At 35.9% G+C, this 21,900-nt stretch overlaps 1 protein-coding gene across 1 annotated transcript in view; it reads left to right on the top strand.

Moving 5' to 3' along the window:
• The window catches only part of TTC6 (tetratricopeptide repeat domain 6), a 214,670-nt gene that overhangs the window by 128,641 nt on the left and 64,129 nt on the right, over positions 1-21,900 (top strand). Inside the window, exons 8-12 of the mRNA XM_061182474.1 lie at positions 3,212-3,304; positions 5,411-5,485; positions 18,431-18,804; positions 20,545-21,007; positions 21,314-21,443. Of these exons, the coding sequence (XP_061038457.1) occupies positions 3,212-3,304; positions 5,411-5,485; positions 18,431-18,804; positions 20,545-21,007; positions 21,314-21,443 (1,135 nt within the window). The remainder of the gene's footprint in view (positions 1-3,211; positions 3,305-5,410; positions 5,486-18,430; positions 18,805-20,544; positions 21,008-21,313; positions 21,444-21,900) is intronic.

The following is a 21,900-nucleotide window of genomic DNA, read 5'->3' on the forward strand; positions in this document are numbered from 1 at the left end:
GTCTCTTGTAATAGTGTTTATTTTAAAGTCTATTTTGTCTGAAATGAGAATTGCTACTCCAGCTTTCTTTTGATTTCCATTTGCATGGAATATGGTTTTCCATCCCCTCACTTTCGGTCTGTATGTGTCCCTAGGTCTGAAATGGGTCTCTTGTAGACAGCATATATATGGGTCTTGTTTTTGTATCCATTCAGCCAGCCTGTGTCTTTTGGTTGGAGCATTTAGTCCATTTACATTTAAGGTAGTTATCAATATGTATGTTCCTGTTACCATTTTCTTAATTGTTTTGGGTTTGTTATTGTAGGTCTTTCCCTTCTCTTGTGTTTCCTGCCTAGAGAAGTTCCTTTAGCATTTGTTGTAAAGCTGGTTTGGTGGTGCTGAAGTCTGTTAGCTTTTGCTTGTCTGTAAAGGTTTTAATTTCTCCATCGAATCTGAATGAAATCCTTGCTGAGTAGAGTAATCTTTGTTGTAAGTTTTTCCCTTTCATCTCTTTAAATATGTCCTGTCACTCCTTTCTGGCTTGCAGAGTTTCTGCTGAAAGATCAGCTGTTAACCTTATGGGGATTCTCTTGTATGTTATTTGTTGTTTTTCCCTTGCTACTTTTAATATTTTTTCTTTGCATTTAATTTTTGATAGTTTGATTAATATGTGTCTTGGCGTGTTTCTCCTTGGATTTATCCTCTATGGGACTCTCTGCACATCCTGAACTTGATTGACTTTCCTTTCCCTTATTAAGGTAGTTTTCAACTATAATCTCTTCAAATATTTTCTCAGTCCCTTTCTTTTTGTCTTCTTCTTCTGAGACCCCTATGATTTGAATGTTGGTGCATTTAATATTGTCCCAGAAGTTTCTGAGATTGTCCTCAATTCTTTTCCTTCTTTTTTCTTTATTCTGCTCTGCAGTAGTTATTTCCAGTATTTTATCTTCTAGGTCACTTATCCGTTCTTCTGCCTCAGTTTTTCTGCTATTGATTTCATCTAGAGAATTTTAAATTTCATTTTTTGTGTTGTTGATCATTGTTTGTTTGCACTTCAGTTCTTCTAGGTCCTTGTTAAACATTTCTTGTATTTTCTCCATTCTGTTTCAAAGATTTTGGATATCTTTACTATCATTACTCTGAATTCTTTTTCAGGTAGACTGCCTATTTCCTCTTCATTTGTTTGGTCTGGTGGGTTTTTATCTTGCTCCTTCATCTGCTGTTTGTTTCTCTGTCTTCTCACTTTGCTTAACCCACTGTGTTTGGGGTCTCCTTTTCGCAGGTTGCAGTTTTGTACTTCCTGTTGCTTTTGGTGTCTGCGCCCAGTGGCTAAAGTCGGTCAGTGGGTTTTGTATGCTTCCTGGTGGAGGGGACTGGTGCCTGTGTTCTGGTGGATGAGGCTGGATCTTGTCTTTCTGGTGGGCAGGACTGCGTCCGGTGGTGTGTTTTAGGGTTTCTGTGACCTTTTTATGATTTTAGGCAACCTTTATGCTAATGAGTGGGGTTGTGTTCCTGTCTTGCTAGTTGTTTGGCCTAGGGGGTCCAGCACTTTAGCTTGCTGGTGCTACAGTGCTGGAGACAGTTGAGTGGAGCTGGGTCTTAGCGTTGAGATGTAGATCTCTGGGAGAGCTTTTGCCATTTGATATTATGTGGAGCCAGGAGGTCTCTGGTGGAGCAATGTCCTGAACTCAGCTCTCCCACCTCAGAGACACAGGCCTGACACCTGGCCGGAGCACCAAGATTCTGTCAGCCACCTGGGTTTTGGGAAGTCTGAGGTCTTCTGCCAGCATTTAGTAGGTGTTCTGTAGTAGTTGTTCCACATGTAGATATATTTCTGATGTATTTGTGGGGAGGAAGGTGATCTCCACGTCTTACTCCTTCGCCATGTTGAAGGTCTCCTTCCACATTCTTTTTTTAAAAAGCAATCATTGATTGTTAGTAGGTTCTGCTGTTCTGATATCTATAAAGTGCAGTGTTAAAATTTTTGTCCTTGTTACTGTTAAAAGCATTGTTTTAAGTATGTAATAGCTGCTATTCCATCATATTGGAATATTTTGTGCAAGCATATGGTAAAATAGTTCCAAAATCTCTTGTGTGTCACATAGTTTGTCTTTGAAGAATAATGATGAAAGTGACCAGGTATCTTTCTGCAATGTCCAGTAATTCTCTTACCTTACATTGTGCTATAACTACTTTCCATAAATACAACAGAGAGGATGAACAAAAATTCAATGTTGGTGATTCCTAAATTACCCATAGCCTTCTGCATATCTGTTCCATCCTCAGTGATAACTGTGTGGTATTCTTTTTAAAAATTTATTTATTCATTTATTTTTTTGGCTGTGCTGGGTCTTTGTCGCGGCATGCAGGCTCTGTGGCACACGGGCATCTCTAGTTGCAGCACACGGGCTTAGTTGCAGTACGTGGGATCTTAGTTCTCCCACAAGGGACAGAACCCAGGCCCCCTGCATTGGGAGGGCCGAGTCTTAACACCTGGACCACCAGGGAGGTCCCTACGTGATACTTTTAAAAGTTGATTTTATATTGAATAAATATTTAAAATTTTTGAAATGTTAGTTGAGACCTAAAAATTTCAGCAAACAAAGCAGTGGAAGGATTTTATTCGTCATGTATCTACCGGGCTATGAAACTTAGGTCTTGTAGTTGTTTCTATATATCCAAATCTCTGATTACAAGATAGAGAAGTAGCACATTTAATAATAATCATAATTATTGCAGCAATTCACCCTTACAACAATAAATATTTATATAATTTAATTGACTGAGTTAAAAGTATAAAGCATTTAAGGAAATTTTCATTCCAATTAATATTTAGAATGCTTACTTGTATTTGTCAGTGAATAGTTGCATATTGACAGTAACTCCAAATGATATGTTTTGTTCATAATACTGATGTTGATATACTAAAGAGATTCAGTGCCAACCTATGAGGTCACAGGATCATTGATTGCTCCTAAGACCAGGGATGTCAGAAATAATGTAGAGGTATCTATTTGGCTAAAGTCCAATGCCGAAGCCAAACTGTGGGTTTTGGCCAAATACTTAGTCTGCAGCCAGACTTTGATGCGTCTCTGGTGTTTTCTAGAATTCTACCTTTCCTGTATATTGCTCTTTTGGTAATAATGTTATACTATGAAGCAACAGTAATCATAGGCTTTTAAAAGTATTCCACTATATAGCTTAAAACTGTCATCTTTTTTTTTTATCACAGAGTGTGCAAGCAAGCAGAATTTTATTTGAGAAATTTACATCTGAAAGCAAGGAAAGTGTCATTACTTTAAATCAGCGTAGGAGAAGTTCTAGGGTAAGTATAATTTTTATTCTAAATTATGGGTTGGTGGCTTTATGTGACTACAGTTCAGATATTATTTCTAGCGATTTCAGAAATAATTTCTTGATGCTTCCTCATTCTGGGAAATGCCTCAGAATATTCACTAGTGTCTTTGCAGAGGACATGTTTCCTCTTTCAAATCTGTGGTCTTTATGACACTCAGAAGATGTTATTTACTAATCAATAGCAGGATATCTGCTGTGAGTTTTCCTAAAATTCCTAAAATGTCTGGGTTTGCACTCATTTATCACTGCTTGCCCAGGTCTTAAATGATCAAAGGAACATGTTTATGAATCTTTTGACCAAATGCAGGGAGGGAATTGTTTATGGCTATGAAACAGAGTAAAACTGAATTCTCTAAATGGTGATTGGACTCATGCCCATGACGTTATTATCCCTATGGTGTATCTAAATAAACTAATTAATAAACACAATTGGAGAGAAAAGAGATAGCGATTGAGGGAAGAAGAAAGGTATGAAATTTATATTAGTGGTTTAATAAATATCTTGAACTTTATGAGGGACAAACAAGAAAGGGTTTTATTTTTCTTTCCTTAAGGCCTTCAGCCCTTACTGCCCTTGGTGATATCTTGGGATGCTGAGTGTCACATAGTAGAGAGCCTTATTGACCTAGGACAAATCAAATCCCCATTCTGGTCAGTTACACTAGGTTTAATATGTGTCTGTGCCTCCTTCCATATTCCCCATACAGTCAGGTAATACTTTTTTTTTGAGTAATATTTCTATTTAATATAGATCACTTTTGCTGTTTTTAACATATATCACTATTGCTTATTAAATATTTGTCCTCATATATGTTTTATCTTTTTATTTTTCATTAGTCTGAGTGATATGGGGGTCATATCATTCTTGTTTTATCCACAGAACCTAGAACGGTGACCATCACTTAAAAACATAATTGAACCAACAAATGACACTTTCTAGTTTGGAATGCATAGACTACTCTAGTAACATTACTTATACCTCCCTGTCAGATATTACTGTTTTTAACGGCTGTTTCTAATCCATCCTCCCTATTGTCCCCTGCAATGTTCCTAAAACACAGGTGTAATTACAACACTCAACTGAACAAACTGAATAACTCCACCTATCAAAGTCAGAGTGCTTAACTAAGCCTCATAACCTCGCCTTGACTATATTTTCTATCTTACCTCCCATTATGCTTCTGCTTCCATGTAACCCCCAGGTACCCTGTACTCTGCCTGCACCAGAGTCCTCGGGGACTAAAATCCCAGCACTTTGACACTTCTCTGTGCTTGTTTAGGCTATCCCGTTGGCCTGGCATGTTCTCAACCCCTTCTCCGTTCATGGAAATGTCACTACCTTTTACAGGCCAGCCCTAATGCTACCTCTTCAAGCTGGTCAATCCAGGTTCCTTTCCATTCTGAATTGACCTCCACCTCTCCTGTGCTCTCTTTACACCTGATTCATGCTATCTTTACAGTCATTGTTACAGTTGCTTTGGATAATAGTTACTTCTTTATGTCTGTTTCCACCATCATACATGAAATATGTCATTTTTTTTGGTACTTTCTACTCTATTTGGTATGTTAGTACTTCACAACTCTTTTAGTATAATAGTTCTCATAGTAAGTAATAATATTTGTGTGGCCTTATGGGGTAAAAGGTTGAGGTTGCTCATGATTTAGAGGAGACTGTTCAGTAGCCACTGAAAAGTAGGAGGAACAGTAGCCGCTCCAGGTCCCACTAGCGCAGCCCCAGGGCTAAGAGGATTAATGGCCCAGCATATCTATGGCACATTTACACACACCTGGGCTACTTTCTGGAAACTTTAGTGTTTGTTATATATGTTGAATTAAAAAAATAAGATAGCTTCCATTATTATACACTTTTCAAAATTAATTGATGGATTTTAAGCTCTGCTCCCATCTGTGAAGTCAGTGATTTCAAAATCAGTAAGAACCTGTATTTTCATTAGTGTTTCTGCATTTCATTGATTTACTTAAACAGTTATTATTAGCCAATTGTCATATGATATTTTAGTTTACCAAATAGTGTCTAGAGTCAGTGTATATTTGTCATCTGATTATTTCACAGTTTTTTTTCCTAAGAAAATCTGCCTCATTTGAAAATATCCAAAAATGTTTCAGCATGCAATCTCCACAATTAAAGGTATGATAATTTTTCAGTTTTTGTTATTCAAAAGAAATATTTACATCTCTAGTAATAATCACCACCTATGCTTTTTGTTGGCTTTCCTGAAATAGTGTGATCACTTGATTCATCCAGAGTTGACTGAAATTTTGGATTCAACCGTGTATTTGGTAGCCCCTGTAAGATTGTTGTTCATAGTGCCAATTGAAGATTTTCAACATCTCTTGGAAGTGTCTCATATTCATACTTTGACTTTACTTGGTATATTATAAATCAAGTCACTTATAATATTGATCTACACTTGCATTGGGCTCACAGTGTTAATGCATTTTCATGGACTCTATTACAGTTTGGTCTTGAGCTACACAATCTCCTGATAAGAGGGAAGATGAGACAGATACTATCCTTGTTTTATATATGAAAAAGCAAAGGTCAGAAAGTGATAAGTGGCAGAGCTAGTACTTAAACCCACACCTTCTCTTACCAAACGCAATGGACTTTCCTCTGCAACAAGAATCCATATGCGTTTTTTTTTTTTTTAACATCTTTATTGGAGTATAATTGCTTTACAGTGGTGTGTTACTTTATGCTTTATAACAAAGTGAATCAGTTATACATATACATATGTTCCCATATCTCTTCCCTCTTGCATCTCCCTCCCTCCAACCCTCCCTATCCCACCCCTCTAGGTGGTCACAAAGCACCGAGCTGATCTCCCTGTGCTATGCGGCTGCTTCCCACTAGCTATCTATTTTACACTTGGTAGTGTATATATGTCCATGCCACTCTCTCACTTTGTCACAGCTTACCCTTCCCCCTCCCCATATCCTCAAGTCCATTCTCTAGAAGGTCTGTGTCTTTATTCCCGTCTTACCACTATGTTCTTCATGACCTTTTTTTTTTTTTCCCTTAGAGTCCATATATATGTGTTAGTATACTGTATTTGTTTTTCTGTTTCTGACTTACTTCACTCTGTATGACAGACTCTAACTCCATCCACCTCACTACAAATAACTCAATTTCATTTCTTTTTATGGCTGAGTAATATTCCATTGTATATATGTGCCACATCTTCTTTATCCATTCATCCGATAATGGACACTTAGGTTGCTTCCATGTCCTGGCTATTGTAAATAGAGCTGCAATGAACATTTTGGTACATGACTCTTTTTGAATTATGGTTTTCTCAGGGTATATGCCCAGTAGTGGGATTGCTGGGTCGTATGGTAGTTCTAATTTTAGTTTTTTAAGGAACCTCCATACTATTCTCCATAGTGGCTGTATCAATTTACATTCCCACCAACAGTGCAAGAGGGTTCCCTTTTCTCCACACCCTCTCCAGCATTTATTGTTTCTAGATTTTTTGATGATGGCCATTCTGACCGGTGTGAGATGATATCTCATTGTAGTTTTGATTTGCATTTCTCTGATGATTAATGATGTTGAGCATTCTTTCATGTGTTTGTTGGCAATCTTTTTGAGTGCTGATCTTACGTTTAGTGGCATTGGCAAACAGCTCCCAGCTTTTGTTTTTCTCTCTGAAATCTGACACTCAGCTTCCTTGATTCTCCATGTTACTTGCTTCTAACTTGCTTTTAACCTGCTTAACTTTAACCTGCTTCCTATTTCATTTCTGGCATTCTTCTTTCTTACCAACTTTTTGATTGTTCTGTTTTGTATCTCTGTACACTGACACCATCCTTAAGATTTTTCTATTGACATATAATTAATATATAACATTATATTAGTTTCAGGTGTACCACATAATTATTTGATACCTGTGTATATTGTGAAATGATCATCACAGTAAGTCTAGTTAACATCTGTCATCCCACATATTTACACCTTTTTTCTTGTGCTGAGAACTTCTAAGAGCTACTTTCTTAGCAACTTTCAAATATACAATACAGTATTTTAACTGTAATCACCATGCTGTACATTAAATCATCCCCAGGACTTATTTATTTTATAACTAAAAGTTTGTACCTTTTGACCACCACACCCAGTTTGCCCATCTCCTACTCCCTGCCTCTGGCAACCATGAATCTGTTCTCTGTATCTGTGAGGGTTTTGTTTGTTTGTTTGTCTTGTTTTTAGATTCTACATATAAGTGAGCTCATACAGTATTTCTATTTCTCTGTCTGACTTATTTCACTTAGCAGAATGTCCTCAAGGTCCATCCATGTCATTGCCAGTGGCAGGATTTCCTTCTTTTTTATGGCTGAATGACATTCTATTGTGTGTGTATATCTATATCTGTATCTATATCTATATCACATTTTCTTTATTCATTCATCTCTTGATAGGTAGATTGTTTCCATATCTTGGCTATCGTGAATGATGTGGCTATGAAAATGGGAGTGTGGATATCTCTTCAAGATCCTGATTTCATTTCCTTTGGATATATACCCAGAAGTGGGATTGCTGGATCATATGGTAGTTCTATTTTTAATTTTTTGAAGAGTCTCCATGCTGTTTCCATAGTGGCTGTACCAATTTACATTTCCCTCAACAGTGTACAAGGGTTCCAACACTTGAACTCACACTTCCCACACAGCCTCACCAACACTTGATGTCCCTTGTCTTTTTGATAATAGCTATTCTAACAGGTGTGAGGTGATATCTCACTGTGATTTTTATTTGCATTTCCCTGATAATTAGTGACATTGAGCATCTTTTCATGAACCAGTTGGCCATTTGCATGTCTTCTTGGGAAAAATCTCTACTGAGTTTCTTTGCGCATTTTTAAATTGGATTGTTTGTTTTTCTTGCTGTCGAGTTGGAAGAGTTTCTTACATATTTTGGAATTAACTCCTTATGAGATAGATGGTTTGTAAATATTTTCTCCTATTTCATACGTTGCCTTTTCATTCTGCAGATTGTTTATTTTGCTGTGCAGAGGCTTTTAAGTTTGATGTAGTCCCAGGTGTTTATTTTTGCTTTTGTTGCTTGTGCTTTTGGTGTCATATCCAAAAAATCATCACCAAGACCAACATCAAGGAACTTTTCCCTGTGATTTCTTCTAGTTTTACAATTTCAGGTCTTACATTTAAGTTTTTAATTCATTTTGAGTTAATTTTTGTGTGTAGTATAAGATAGGAGTCCAATTTCATTCTTTAGCATGTGAATATTCAATTTTCCTAGACAGTTTATTGAAGAACCTATACTTTCACCATTGAGTATTGTTGGCTCCCTTGTCAAATATTAGTTGACTATATATGCATGGGATAATTTATGAGATCCTGATTCTGTTCCATTGGTTTCTGTGTCTGTTTTTATGCCAGCATCATACTGCTTTGATTACTATAGCTTTGTAATAAAGTTTGAAATTAGGAATTCTTATGCCTCCAATTTTTTTCTTCTTTCTCAGAATTCCTTTGGTTATTTGGCGTCTTTTGTGGTTCCATATGAATTTTAAGATTGTTTTTTCTATTTTTGTGAAATATGCTATTGGAATTTTTTTTTTTTTTTTTTTTTTGCCACACTGCACAGCATGCGGGATCTTAGTTCCCTGACCAGGGATCGAACCCTCACTCCCTGCAGTGGAAGTGCCGAGTCTTAACCACTGGACTGCCAGGGAAGTCCCGCTATTGGAATTTTGATAGGTATTGTATTGACTCTATAGATGCTTTGGGTGGTATGGATATTCAAAAATACTAATTCTGATTCATGAATGTGAGATATCTTTTTATTATATTTATTTGTGTCTTCAACTTCTTTCATCATCAATATATTGTAATTTTTAGTGTACAAATTCTTCACCTCCTTGGTTAAATTTATTCCTAAGTATTTTATTATTTTTGATACTATTGTAAATGAGATTACTTTATTTCTTTTTCAAATAATTCATTGTTTGTAAATAGAAATACAACTGATTTTTGTATGTTGATTTTGAATCCTGCAACTTACTGAATTCATTGATTAGTTCTAACAGTTTTTTCATGGAGTCTTTAGAGTTTTCTCTATATATGATCCTATGATCTGCATACAGAGACAATTTTACTTATTCCTTTCAGATTTGGATGGCTTTTCCCCTTTTTCTTTCCTACTTGCTTTGGCTAGGACTTCCAGTAGTATGTTGAATAAAAGTGGCAAGAGTGAGCACTCTTGTTCCTGATTTTAGTGGGAAAGCTTTCAACCTTTCACTGTTGAGTGTGAAGTTAGCTGTGAGTTTGTCTTATGGCCTTTATTATGTTGAGGTATGTTCCCTCTATAGCCACTTTGTTGAGAGTTTTTATCATGAAAGGATGTTGAACTTTGTGAAATGATTTTTACATGTTTATTGAGTTGATCATATGATCTTTATGTTTCATTCTATTAATGTGATGTATCACATCTATTGATTTGTGTATATTGAATGATCCTTGCATCCAAGGGATAAATCTTATGTGATCATGTAGTATGATCTGTTTAATGTGCTGTTGAATTTTTTGCTAGTATTTTCTTGTGAATTTTTGCATCTATATTCATGGAATATTAGTTATAAAAAGAAGGAAATCTTGCCTTTTGTGACAACATGCATGGACCATGGGGCATTATGGTAAATGAGAGAGAAGGGGGGGACTGGGTTTAAGATGGCAGCATAGGAAGACCCTGAACTGACCTCCTTCCATGACACAACAAATTTGAAGCTATATATGGAATAATTTTCCTCCAAAAAGGACCTGAGAACTAGATGAAGAGTGCTTCTACAACAAGGATAAAAGAGATGCATCTAGGTAAGAAGGAGAGCAGAGACATGATCTCACCTGAGACCCCACCCCAGGAATGGTGACCCACAATCAGGAGGGATCCCAAAACTTTCCCTCAAGGAATGAAGGGAGTGAGCCCACATCAGGAACCCCCACCCTTGAGTAGCAATGGAAAGGTGAGCCCCGAAAATGTCTGGTTTTGAAAATCAGTGGGGATTGAGTCCAGGAGAACCACTGAACTTTAGGAAATGGGGAACCTGCTCTTAAAGGGCTCCTGCACAGATCCATTTGCCCTGCGATTCAGCACAAAAGCAATAATTTGAAAAACGCCTAGATCATAAGTGAGGGAGACCCACTTACTGATCTTAAAGCAGCTGCTGGAGAGGCAGGAACCTGTTGGGACTTTCTCTGGGGACAGAAGTGCTGGTGGGCACCATTTTTAAATCTCATTCTAACTTACTGATGAAGGAGTTGCTGGGTGCCATTTTTTGTGTTCTCCCTATAACCTGCTAGCGCCAGTGGGCATGCTCCACCCACCCCACGCTGAAACCAGGCCAGGTGAGTGCCCTGAGTACCTGCCAACACACACACTGTGCAGCAGCCATGTTGGAACCGGGTTGGGTGAGTGCACCAAACCCTGTACACCCTATGACACAACTGTGTTGCAGTCAGGCAGGGCAAGTGCCCCAAGTTCCCCCCACCCTGTGCCACAGCAGCCATGCCACAACTGTGCTGGGTGAGCAAGAGCACCAAGCCTTGCTCTCTCTGTGTAGCAGCTGTGGCCTTGCTACAGCCAGCAGGTGCACACAGCCCACACAAGGAGCGCCCCTTGAATACCTGACTCTGGTGGCCAGGGGAGATTGTGCTTCTGGGTCCCACAGATCATTTTCTACTCAAGACCACTCCTTCAAGACTCGGAGAGGTGCTGTTTTGCCTAATCCATATAGAAAAACACAAAGAGTCAGGCAAAAGCAGAGAGAGGAATATGTTCCAAAAGAGTTCAATGTAACAGTCAAAAGATGTTCACCAAATTTGGGAGAAGAATGGATGAACACAGTGAAAACAGCAGAGATAGAATATATAAGAAAGTACCAAACTGAACTGAAAAATATACTTGAAGGATTCAACAGCAAACTGGATGAAGGATAAGAATGAATCAGCAAGTTGGAAGAAAAAGCAACAGAAATCACTCAGACAGGGCAGCAAAATGAAGAAAGAATTTTAAAAAGTGAAGATACCTTAAGGAATCTCCGGTACAACATCAGGCAGAATAACATTCACATTATAGGGGTCCCAGAAGGAGAAGAGAGAGAGAAGGGGCCAGAAAAATTATTTGAAGAAATAATGCTGAAAATTTTCCTAGTCTGGAAAAGGACATCCAGGTCCAGGAAACCCAGAGAGTTCCAAATAACATGAACCCAAAGAGAAACACACTAAGACACATGAAAAAAGATAAGAATAAAGAGAGACTCTTAAAAGCAGCAAGAGAAAAACAAGTTATTACATACAAGGGAAATCCCATAAGGCTACGAGCAGATTTTTCAGCAGAAACTTTAAAAGCCAGAAGAGAGTGGCATGACATAAAAAAGTGCTGAAAGGGAAAAATCTCCAGCCAAGAATTCTCCACCTGTAAGGTTATTATTCAGAATTGAAGGAGAAATTAAGAGTTTTACAGATAAGCAAAAGCTAAAGGAGTTTACCACTACATCAGCCTTCTATGAAATATTAAAGGGACTTCTGTAAGCTGAAAAGAAAAGGCACTAAATTAATAAAAAGAAAAAATATAAAAGTAAAAATCTCACTAGAACAGGTAAATATATAGTAAAGGTAGTGGATCAGTAACCTATAAAGCAAGTATGAAAGTTAAAAGACAAAAGTAGTAAAATTAAGTAAAATTACAATAATTAGTTAAGGAAAGCATAAAATAAAAGATGTAAAAGGTGTCATAAAAATATAAATGTGGGGGGGAGGAGTAAAAATGTAAAGCTTTAGGATGTGTTCAAAGTTGTTATCAAGTTAAAAAAAAGATTTCTATATACATAGAATGTTATGTGTGAGCCTGATGGTAACCACAAAGAAAAAACTTGTAAACGCACAAAAGAAAATGAGAAAGGAATCTAAAGCTAACACTATAGAAAGCCAGCAAACCATAAGGGAACAGAGAAAAAAAAGAAGGAACAGAGAAGAACTACAAAAACATCCATAAAACAATTAAAATGGCAATAAGTACATACCTATCAATTATTACTTTAAATGTAAATGGACTAAATTCACCAAAAGATATAGAGTGGCTGAATGGATTAAAAAAAAAACAAGACTCATCTATATGCTGCCTACAAGAGACTCATTTTAGAAGTAAGGACACACACAGACTGAATGTGAAGGGATGGAAAAAGATATTTCATGCAAATGCAAATGAGAAGAAAGCTGGTATAGCTATACTCATATCAGACAAAATAGCCTTTAAAACAAAGACTGTAATAAAAGACAAAGAAGGGCACTACATAATGATAAAAGGGTCAATCCAAAAAGAAGATATAGCATTTACAAATATATATGCACCCAATATAGGAGCATCAAAATATATAAAACAAATATTAATGGACTTAAAGGGAGAAACTGAAAACAATACAATAAGGAGGGAACTTTAACAGCCCACTTAACAGTAATGGATAGATTATCCAGACAGAAAACCAATAAGGAAACATTGGTCTTAAATGACACATTAAACCAGATAGACTTAATAGATTTATAAAGAATATTCCATCCAAAAGCAGTAAAATACACATTCTTCTCAAGTGCATATGGAACATTTTGCAGGATAGATCACGTGTTAGGTCACAAAACAAGTCTCAATACATTCATGAAGATTGAAATCCTACCAAACATTATTTCTGACCACAAAGGTGTGAAACTAGAAATCAATTACAAGAAAAAAACAGGAAAACCATAAAAATGTGGAGATTAAACAACATGCTACTAGACAACCAATGGGTCATGGAAGAAATCAAAGGAGAAATTAAAAAAACACTTAGGGACAAATGAAGACAGAAGTACGGCATAGCAAAATCTATGGGATTCAGCAAAAGGGGTTCTAAGAGGGACTCTTGTAGCACTACAGTCCTACCACAAGAAACAAGAAAAATCTCAATCTAACTTTACATCTAAAGGAACTAGAAAGAGAAGAAAAAAAATGAAGCTGAAAGTTGGTAGAAGGAAGGAAAAAATAAAGATCAGAGTGGAAATAAATCGAGACTAAAAAGACAATAGGAAACATCAGTGAAACTTAGCTGGTTCCTTGAGAAGATAAGCAGAATTGACAAGCCTTTAGCTAGACTACCCAAGAAAAAAAGAGAGAGGCTTTAAATAAATAAAATAAGAAATGAAAGAGAAGTTACAACTGACACCACAGAAATGCAAAGGATCATAAGAGAATACTATGAACAATTACATGCCAACAAAGTGTATAACCCAGAAGAGAGACAAATTTCTAGAAACATACAATCTACCAAGGCTGAATCATGCAGAAATAGAAAACCTGAATAGACTGATTACTAATAAAGAGATTGAATTGGTAATCAAAAACCTCCCTCACTGGTGAATTTTTCCAAACATTCAAAGAAGATTTAATACCTATCCTTCTCAAACTCTTACAAAAAACTGAAGAGGAGGGAAGCCTTCCAAACACACTGTATGAGGCCAGCATTCCCCTGATACCAAAACCAGACAACGGCACCACAAAAAAAGAAAGAGAGAAAGAAATTACAGACCAATTGTTTTTTGAACATAGGCACAAAAATCCTCAACAAAATATTAGCAAACTGAATTCAACAGTACATTGAAAGGATCATACACCATGATCAAATGGGTTTTATCCTAGGAATGCAAGGATGGTTCAACACCCACAAATCAATCAACATGATGCATCTCATTAATAAAGGATAAAAATCATATGATCATCTCAATAGATGCAGAAAAAACATTTGACAGAATTCAACATCCATTTATGAAAAAAACTCTCAACAAAGCAGGTATAGAGGGAACATACCACAATATAAAAAAGTCATATGACAAACCCAAAACTAACATCATACTCAGTAGTGAAAAGCTGAAAGCTTTTTGCCTAGGATCAGAAAGAAGACAAGGATGCTCACTCTTGTTACTTCTGTTCAACGTAATATGGAAGTCTTAGCCACAGCAATTAGGCAAGAAAAAGGAACAAAAGACATCCAAGTTGGAAAGGAAGAAGAAAATCTGTCATTATTTGCAGATGATATGATATTATATATAGAAAACTCTAAAGATACCACCAAAAAACTGTTAGAACTAATAAATGAAATCAGTAGTCACACGATACAAAATCAATATACAGAAATCTGTGGTGTTTCTATGAACTAATAATGAAGTATCAGAGAGAGAAATTAAGAAAACAACCCCATTTACAATTGCATCAAAAAGAATTAAAATAGCTAGGAATAAATTTGACCCAGGAAAGGAAAGACTTGTACACTGAAAGCTATAAGACACTGATGAAAAAAACTGATGAAGACACAAGTAAATGGAAAGATATTCTGTGCTCATGGAATGGAAGAATTAATATTGTTCAAATGTCCATACTACCCAAAGCAATGTACAGATTCAGTGTAATCATTATCAAAATTTCAATGACATTTTTCACAGAACTAGAGCAAATAATTCCAAAATTTTGTATAGAACCACAAAAGATCCTGAATAGGCAAAATAATCTTGAGAAAGAAGAACAAAACTGGAGGTATCACACTCCCTGATTTCAACCTATACTACAAAATTATAGTAATCATAAAGTATAGTATAGGCACAGACACACAGATCAATGGAACAGAATTGAGAACCCAGAAATAAATATACACATATATGGACAATTAATTTACAACAAAGGAGTCAAGAACACACAATGAAGTAAGGACAGTCTCTTCAATTAAGTGGTATTTGGAAAACTGGACAGCCACATGCAAAAGAAGGAAACTAGACCACTGTCTTATACCATACACAGAAAACTGAAAATGGGTTAAAGACTTGAATGTAAAACCTGAAACCATAAATTCTAGAAGAGGGCATGGATGGTAACATCATTGACATTTGTCTTAGCAATGTTTTTATGGCTCTGATTCTGAAGGCAAGGGAAACAGAAGCAAATATAAACAAATGGAACTGCTGAAACTATAAAGCTTCTGCACAGTGAAGGACACCATGATCAAAACAAAAAGGTAACCTATTGAATGGGAGAAAATATTTGAAAATTATATATCTGATAAGGGGTTAATATCCAAAATATATAAAGAATTCATACAACTCAACAACACAAAAACAACATGATTAAAAATGGGCAGAGGATCTTAATAGACATTTTTCCAAAGAAGATATACAGGTAGCCCAACAGGCACATGAAAAGATGTTCAACATCACTAATTATTAGGGAAATGCAAATCAAAACCAGTGAGCTATTACCTCACACCTGTTAGAATGGCTATTATCCAGAAGGCAAGAAGTAACAAGTATTGGAGAGGATGTGGAGAAAAGGGAACCCTCTTACACTGTCAGTGAGATTGTAAATTGGTGCAGCCACTATGGAAAACAGTATGGAGGTTCCTCAAAAAATTAAGAATAGAATTATCATGTGATCTGGGTATTCCACTTCTGGGTGTTTATCCAAAGAATATGAAAACACTAATTGGAAAAGATATATGCACTCCTATGTTCATTGCAGCATTATTTACAATTGCTGAGATATGGAAACAACCTAAGTGTGCATCCATGGATGAATGAATAAAGAAGATGTGGTATATATATATATATATATATATATATATATATATATATATATATATATATATATAGTGATGTATATATATATATGTGTATATATATATACACACATATATATGTGTGTGTGTGTGTCTTATACATATACATGCACACACACAATGGACTACTACTCATCCATAAAAAGAATGAAATCTTGTCACTTGTGACAACATGGATGGACTTTGAGGGTATTATTCTAAGTGAAATAAATCAGAAGGAAAAAGACAAATGTCATATGATTTCACTCATGTGTGGAATTTAAAATGAAACAAAACCAAAATAAATAAACAAACAAATCAAAACCAAAAGAAACTCATAGATACAGAGAACAGATTATTGGTTACCAGAGGAGAAGGGGGCTTGGGGGGGGGGGTGAGGAAAAGGGATGAAGGGGGTCAGCTTTATGGAGATGGACGGTAGACTTTGGGGGTCGTCACTTTGTAGTATATACAGATGTTGAATGAGAGTGTTGTACACCTGAAATTTACATAATAAAAAGTATAATGATAAATACTGTTCTCACTTATATGTGGAATCTAAAAAACAAAACTTATAGAAACATAGAGTAGAATTGTGGTTGCAAGGGCTGGGGCAGGAGAAGAGGAATGGGGAGATGTTTGTCAATGGGTATAAACCTTCATTTATAAGATAAATTCTGGGGCTCTAATGTACAGCATGGTGACTATAATTAACAATACTATATTATATACTTGAAAGTTGTTAAAAGAGTATATCTTAAATGTTATCACCACACAAAAACAATGGTAATTATATGAGGGGATTGGGGTGTTAACTAACCTTATCGTGGTAATCATTTCACAGTATATATGTTTATCATATCATTACACAACATACCTTAAGCTTATATATGTTATATGTCAATAATATCTCAGTAAAGCTGGAAAACAAACAAAAAACCCAAACCTACCTGGTAGTTCTGCTTTATAGTTATAGATTCTCTCAGTAATTCCTTCTCAAGTGTTCTACAGAGCTGCATAATTCATAGCTAGTTAGCAAGTGGGTAATTTGAAAATCTTACATTCTACTTTTTTTCAGGCATGTTCTACTTTTTCTTGGTACATACATATGTGTTTATTTTTCTTGATATATACATACACATACATATATTCTATAGTCTGTATTTCTCTGTTCTCGATTCTAATTACATATTGAGTTGAATACAATTTCTTGAGATGGGGGAAGTATATATAGTAAGTCACAGAGAGGGTCAATATCCCTATTGCACTTTAGTACATCTTAAAGTATATAACCAACTTGTATGGAATTGTTATATTTGGAATTTGAGCCTGTATTCACTATAAAGAAAAATATTTCTGTAACAAATTATTATTTACTAGGAAAATTAAATGCAGTTAATTTAGTGACAGTAGCTCAAAAGGCAAGAAATGCTGTATCAAAGGATTGGAACTGATCTCTCTTTTATTAGTAATGAGTGTTGTTAGAGTTTCAAGTTACTAATGCATAATTATTGTAAATTATTTATTAATGTATTATATTAATATTATTAAAAATTAAGTTGGTTCTCTAATGATTAGATAAAATGAATATTAGGCTGAAATTCTGTTATTTAAGCCTGTAAATATTGAATTGAAAATAATTGAATACTATGTATAGAAATTCAATATTGTTAGGGTGCTTTTGAAAATAGACTTACAAATTGATTTTATTTATTTATTTATTTATTTTTGGCTGCGTTGGGTCTTCACTGCTGTGCGCGGGCTTTCTCTAGTTGCAGTGAGTGGGGGCTACTCTTCGTTGTGGTGCACGGGCTTCTTATTGCGGTGGCTTCTCTTGTTGTGGAGCACAGGCTCTAGGCACATGGGCTTCAGTAGTTGTGGCACATGGGCTCAGAGTTGTGGCTCGTGGGCTCTAGAGCACAGGCTCAGTAGTTGTGGCACATGGGCTTAGTTGCTCCGTGGCATGTGGGATCTTCCCGGACCAGGGATCGAACCCATGTCCCCTGCATTGGCAGGCAAATTCTTAACCACTGTGCCACCAGGGAAGTCCCACAAATTGATTTTATAACGTAAGGCATTTTAATGATTTTTGCCCATTCTACCACTTTTTTTTGCATTAAACTAAAAGTAGAGCACATACTTTATTTGGATATGTAAAGAGCATTCACTTCTAATTAAGAATATATAAAATCACAATTAATTCATATCTACTTTATGGTGTTACTTTTATGTAGCTAATGCAATGTCATGTGGCCAAATTATTGCGCTTTGCTTTAACTAACCCACTGTTAACTTATATGCTCACTTTTGAAAAACATCAAGAATAGATTTAAAATTTTTCAATAGTGACCAAATTACATTAATAGCAATTGTAACTGAATTAATTTTAAATGTACAGCAACTAAATTGATTTTATATTTTTTCTGTTTCTTTGTCTCCTTATAAATAAGAGAGTAAAATCTGCAGTTGAGTTGAAGAAGGAGGAGACCATAACTCCATTAGAGATTAAGGATAACATGCAAAGCAATATGAAAGAGGTGATGTTTCAAAAAACAAAGGAGTTGGAGCATTGGATGGCTGAGCAAAATGAAACTGAGGAACCCGTCTCTGTGAAAGAAAATATAGATACTATCTTAGACAACATGCAGGGCAGATACAGTTCGAAAGACCTGTCTCTCTCTTTCATTGAAGCATCTAGACAAGCTGGCATTACTTACGTTGTTTATCCCAAGAAAAAGAAGATGAAACTGAAGAAAGGATTAAGACTCAGTAAACTTACACTTGTGTATGATGAGTTATCCAAGCCTCCAAAAACTCTTAAAAGGTCTTGTTTAATCAACAATTGTTATAGTTTAAGAAATGTATTGTGGTTTGGGCCTCAATTTTGTAATTCACTCATTGAAGGATCCTTTTGTGTTTGTATTTCCTGGGCCCATCTCTGGTACCAATTAATTTATCAGTCAGGGTCCCAGGAGTAAACAGCACTCTCAATTTAGAATAATTCTAGGAAGGTATAACAAGGGCAATTTACAAAGATGTCAGGGCATAGGGAAACCACAAATGATAGAGTAGTATCCTAGGACTAGAAATAATAGAGCCAATCTCTACCCCTAAGTATGAGAGGACAAAAAGAGGGAGTGATTACTAGAACCTGGAAGAAAGAAATTGTATGGAAAGGATTTCCTTGAAATAAATAGTGAGTGAACTTTGGTCAAAGATCATGGCCAGTGTGAGGCAACCCTTCAGGAGGGGACCAGAGGAATAAATACTTTGACTTCACTCTTTCCCTTTTCAGGGCTTCTAATTGGACATATTTGATTAGAAGACAGCAAGGGATCCTATGTCTGTAGTCTGTACAGACTAGTACTCCAGGGCAAATAGCAAGGTAGAGAAGGATAGAGATAAATGTGCAGGTGGAAACGAAACCTATTTGGCACAGATGGTCTTTCTAAGGTGACATTTGACCAGAAATAGTAATTGAGAAGGAGTCAGCCACTCAGAAGGACTGGAAAATGCAGTATCCTTGAGGCTTGCTCTGCTCCTGGAACAGTGGGAGGCGAGAAAGTAGTGTTATTAGAGATACTTGCTGGGGTCTTATCATGTAGAGTCTTGTAGACTATGGTGAAAAGTTTGATTTGTATTCTAGGTACTAGAGAAAACTCTTGGAGGGAGTGACATGATCTGATTTACATTTGTTTAAAAAAAAACATGCTAGCTGCCATGTGGAGAATGGATGAGACCAAGAGGAGAAGCAGGGAACTAAGAAGTTATTGTACTCTAGACAGAAGAGATGATGGTGGCTTGCACTAGAGTGTGGAGAGGAGTGGGGTGTGTCACAGAGTAAGGAAAGGGAAGGGTACTGATTTTTCTCACTTTTATTCTCCTACTTTTAGCACGGGTCTTTCTCATAGTACACACTCAGTAAATATTAATGAAATGATGGGGTGTGATTTTTTTTTCTCTTCCCATAGAATGTGTTTATTCTATCTTGTGTGGCTAGTACAGCACTGGCATGCATAAATGCTACTGAATGAAAACTGTGTGGGAAATGGAGAGTTTGAGGAGGATAATCCTAGAAACATACCATTTGAAAGCTTACTACATGTCATCTAATTTGATAGCCTACTAAGTTTGGGATGAAGTCTGGGATGTTTTTTTGTTAGCCTGTTGTGGAGTCAAATCTTTCCTTCTTCCTCAAGTTCATGTCCTTGTGAACCATTTAGATGTCACTTCCTTTCTCACATCAAGTTTTAACTCCTCATTTCTCCATTGTATTTCCTCCGGTTGGTGGTAGGGGTGTAAATTAAGCCAGAAGGGAGCACTGACCCTTTATTTCAGTTCTCTACAAAGGCTGCATCTTTAATAACAGTCTTCTGCTTTCATAAACTCACAGAGATTCTTCATATGATCTCAGTGAATGAATAGGAGGACTTGGTTTGCATAAAAGTACCATGTAATTTTATTTTGATAACAGAGAAATAGTAATTTTGTCTGTGGCTGAGTTGATTTATTCATTATAAAAATTATATTTCTGTAATTTAAAAATCACTCTTTTGAATACTAGATCAGAGTCTCACGGAATCCTTCCGGGACAGAAGAAATTTTTGCTCAAAGTTCCACTGTATGAACGTCTATTACGGTGTCCCAGTCTACCTTTGTGTTTAAATTTTGACAAATTTGCCCAAAGTAAAGGAAGAATTCCAGAAAATAGTTGTCCTCAAACATGGGCTCTTGACATGTTCTCTAAGCCTAAACAAAAGAAGACAACCCCAAGAGAGACAGTTGTTAAAATATCTGTTCATGAAGACTTGTCTGAAAGAGTGAAAAAAACACCAAAAGTAGAATTGAGTGGTTCTTTGGAGTCTGGTCTTCCTCCAGCGGTCATTAGACATTATGAATCCGAAGTGGAGATCTTGACTGAAGAAATAAATAGTAAGAAGAAATATCCTGCATTTTTATATTGTAGGCGTGGAGCTCTTTATAGGAAACTGGGAAAGTTCCAGAGTGCCATGAATGATCTACAGGAAGTAAGTTTTTATTTAATCAAAATAATAATATTAACAATTTATCCTTGCTTATAACTATATATTAACTTTTACTAGAATTTTGAACAATGAATATTTGTATTATACATATGGGATTGTGAAATTATGATTATTGGCATTTTCAAATAATTAACATTAAAAACACTTGATTTTGTCTGTCAGATTGGGAGGCATCATTTTATACTATACACATACAAAGCCATTGGGATCAATAATGTTTGAAAATTTATTTGATGGGATATCTTCCCTTAAATCAATTTAAATTGAATTTATACATTTATTTTCTAGGCTATACTCTTGGAGCCATTGTTTCTCAATGCCTATTGGCACCGACATTTCATTTATCTTTTCCAAGGCAGAATTAATGAAGCTTTGGATGACTTGAATTATATAAATAAATATAATAAAAATAATGCAGGTGGGTTGTCTGTGCAGTTATATTACTTAGATCTTTACCTAAGCTTTGGTCATTTAGTGGTATAAAGATACATAATTCAAGACATATACATCTCCACAAATGGTTGTGACTTCCTAAGTTAAATTTACTCTCGATATCATATATTTAGGACTGTTTGTGATCCTATTGTTTTAAAAATACTTATCATGGTTTGAAATGTTAATGTCCTTGGTATACATTACAATGAATTGGTTCCTTACTGCTCATCCTGTAAGAAGAATATGAACTTACAATTTTTAGTTATAGAAATGATTTACAAATTTAGTCTGAATTAGAGTTATAGCGTTCTTAAGACTTCACATTTACATTTGTGTTTACATACCATTCTCTAACCAACTTGAATGACTAGACGTGGAAATTTTGGGGAATGAGAAAATGTCATATTCATCTTTGTATCTCCAGCACCCACAACATACCC

The sequence above is a fragment of the Eubalaena glacialis genome, chromosome 2 (genome assembly GCF_028564815.1).
Source record: "Eubalaena glacialis isolate mEubGla1 chromosome 2, mEubGla1.1.hap2.+ XY, whole genome shotgun sequence".
NCBI classification, from domain to species: domain Eukaryota; kingdom Metazoa; phylum Chordata; class Mammalia; order Artiodactyla; family Balaenidae; genus Eubalaena; species Eubalaena glacialis.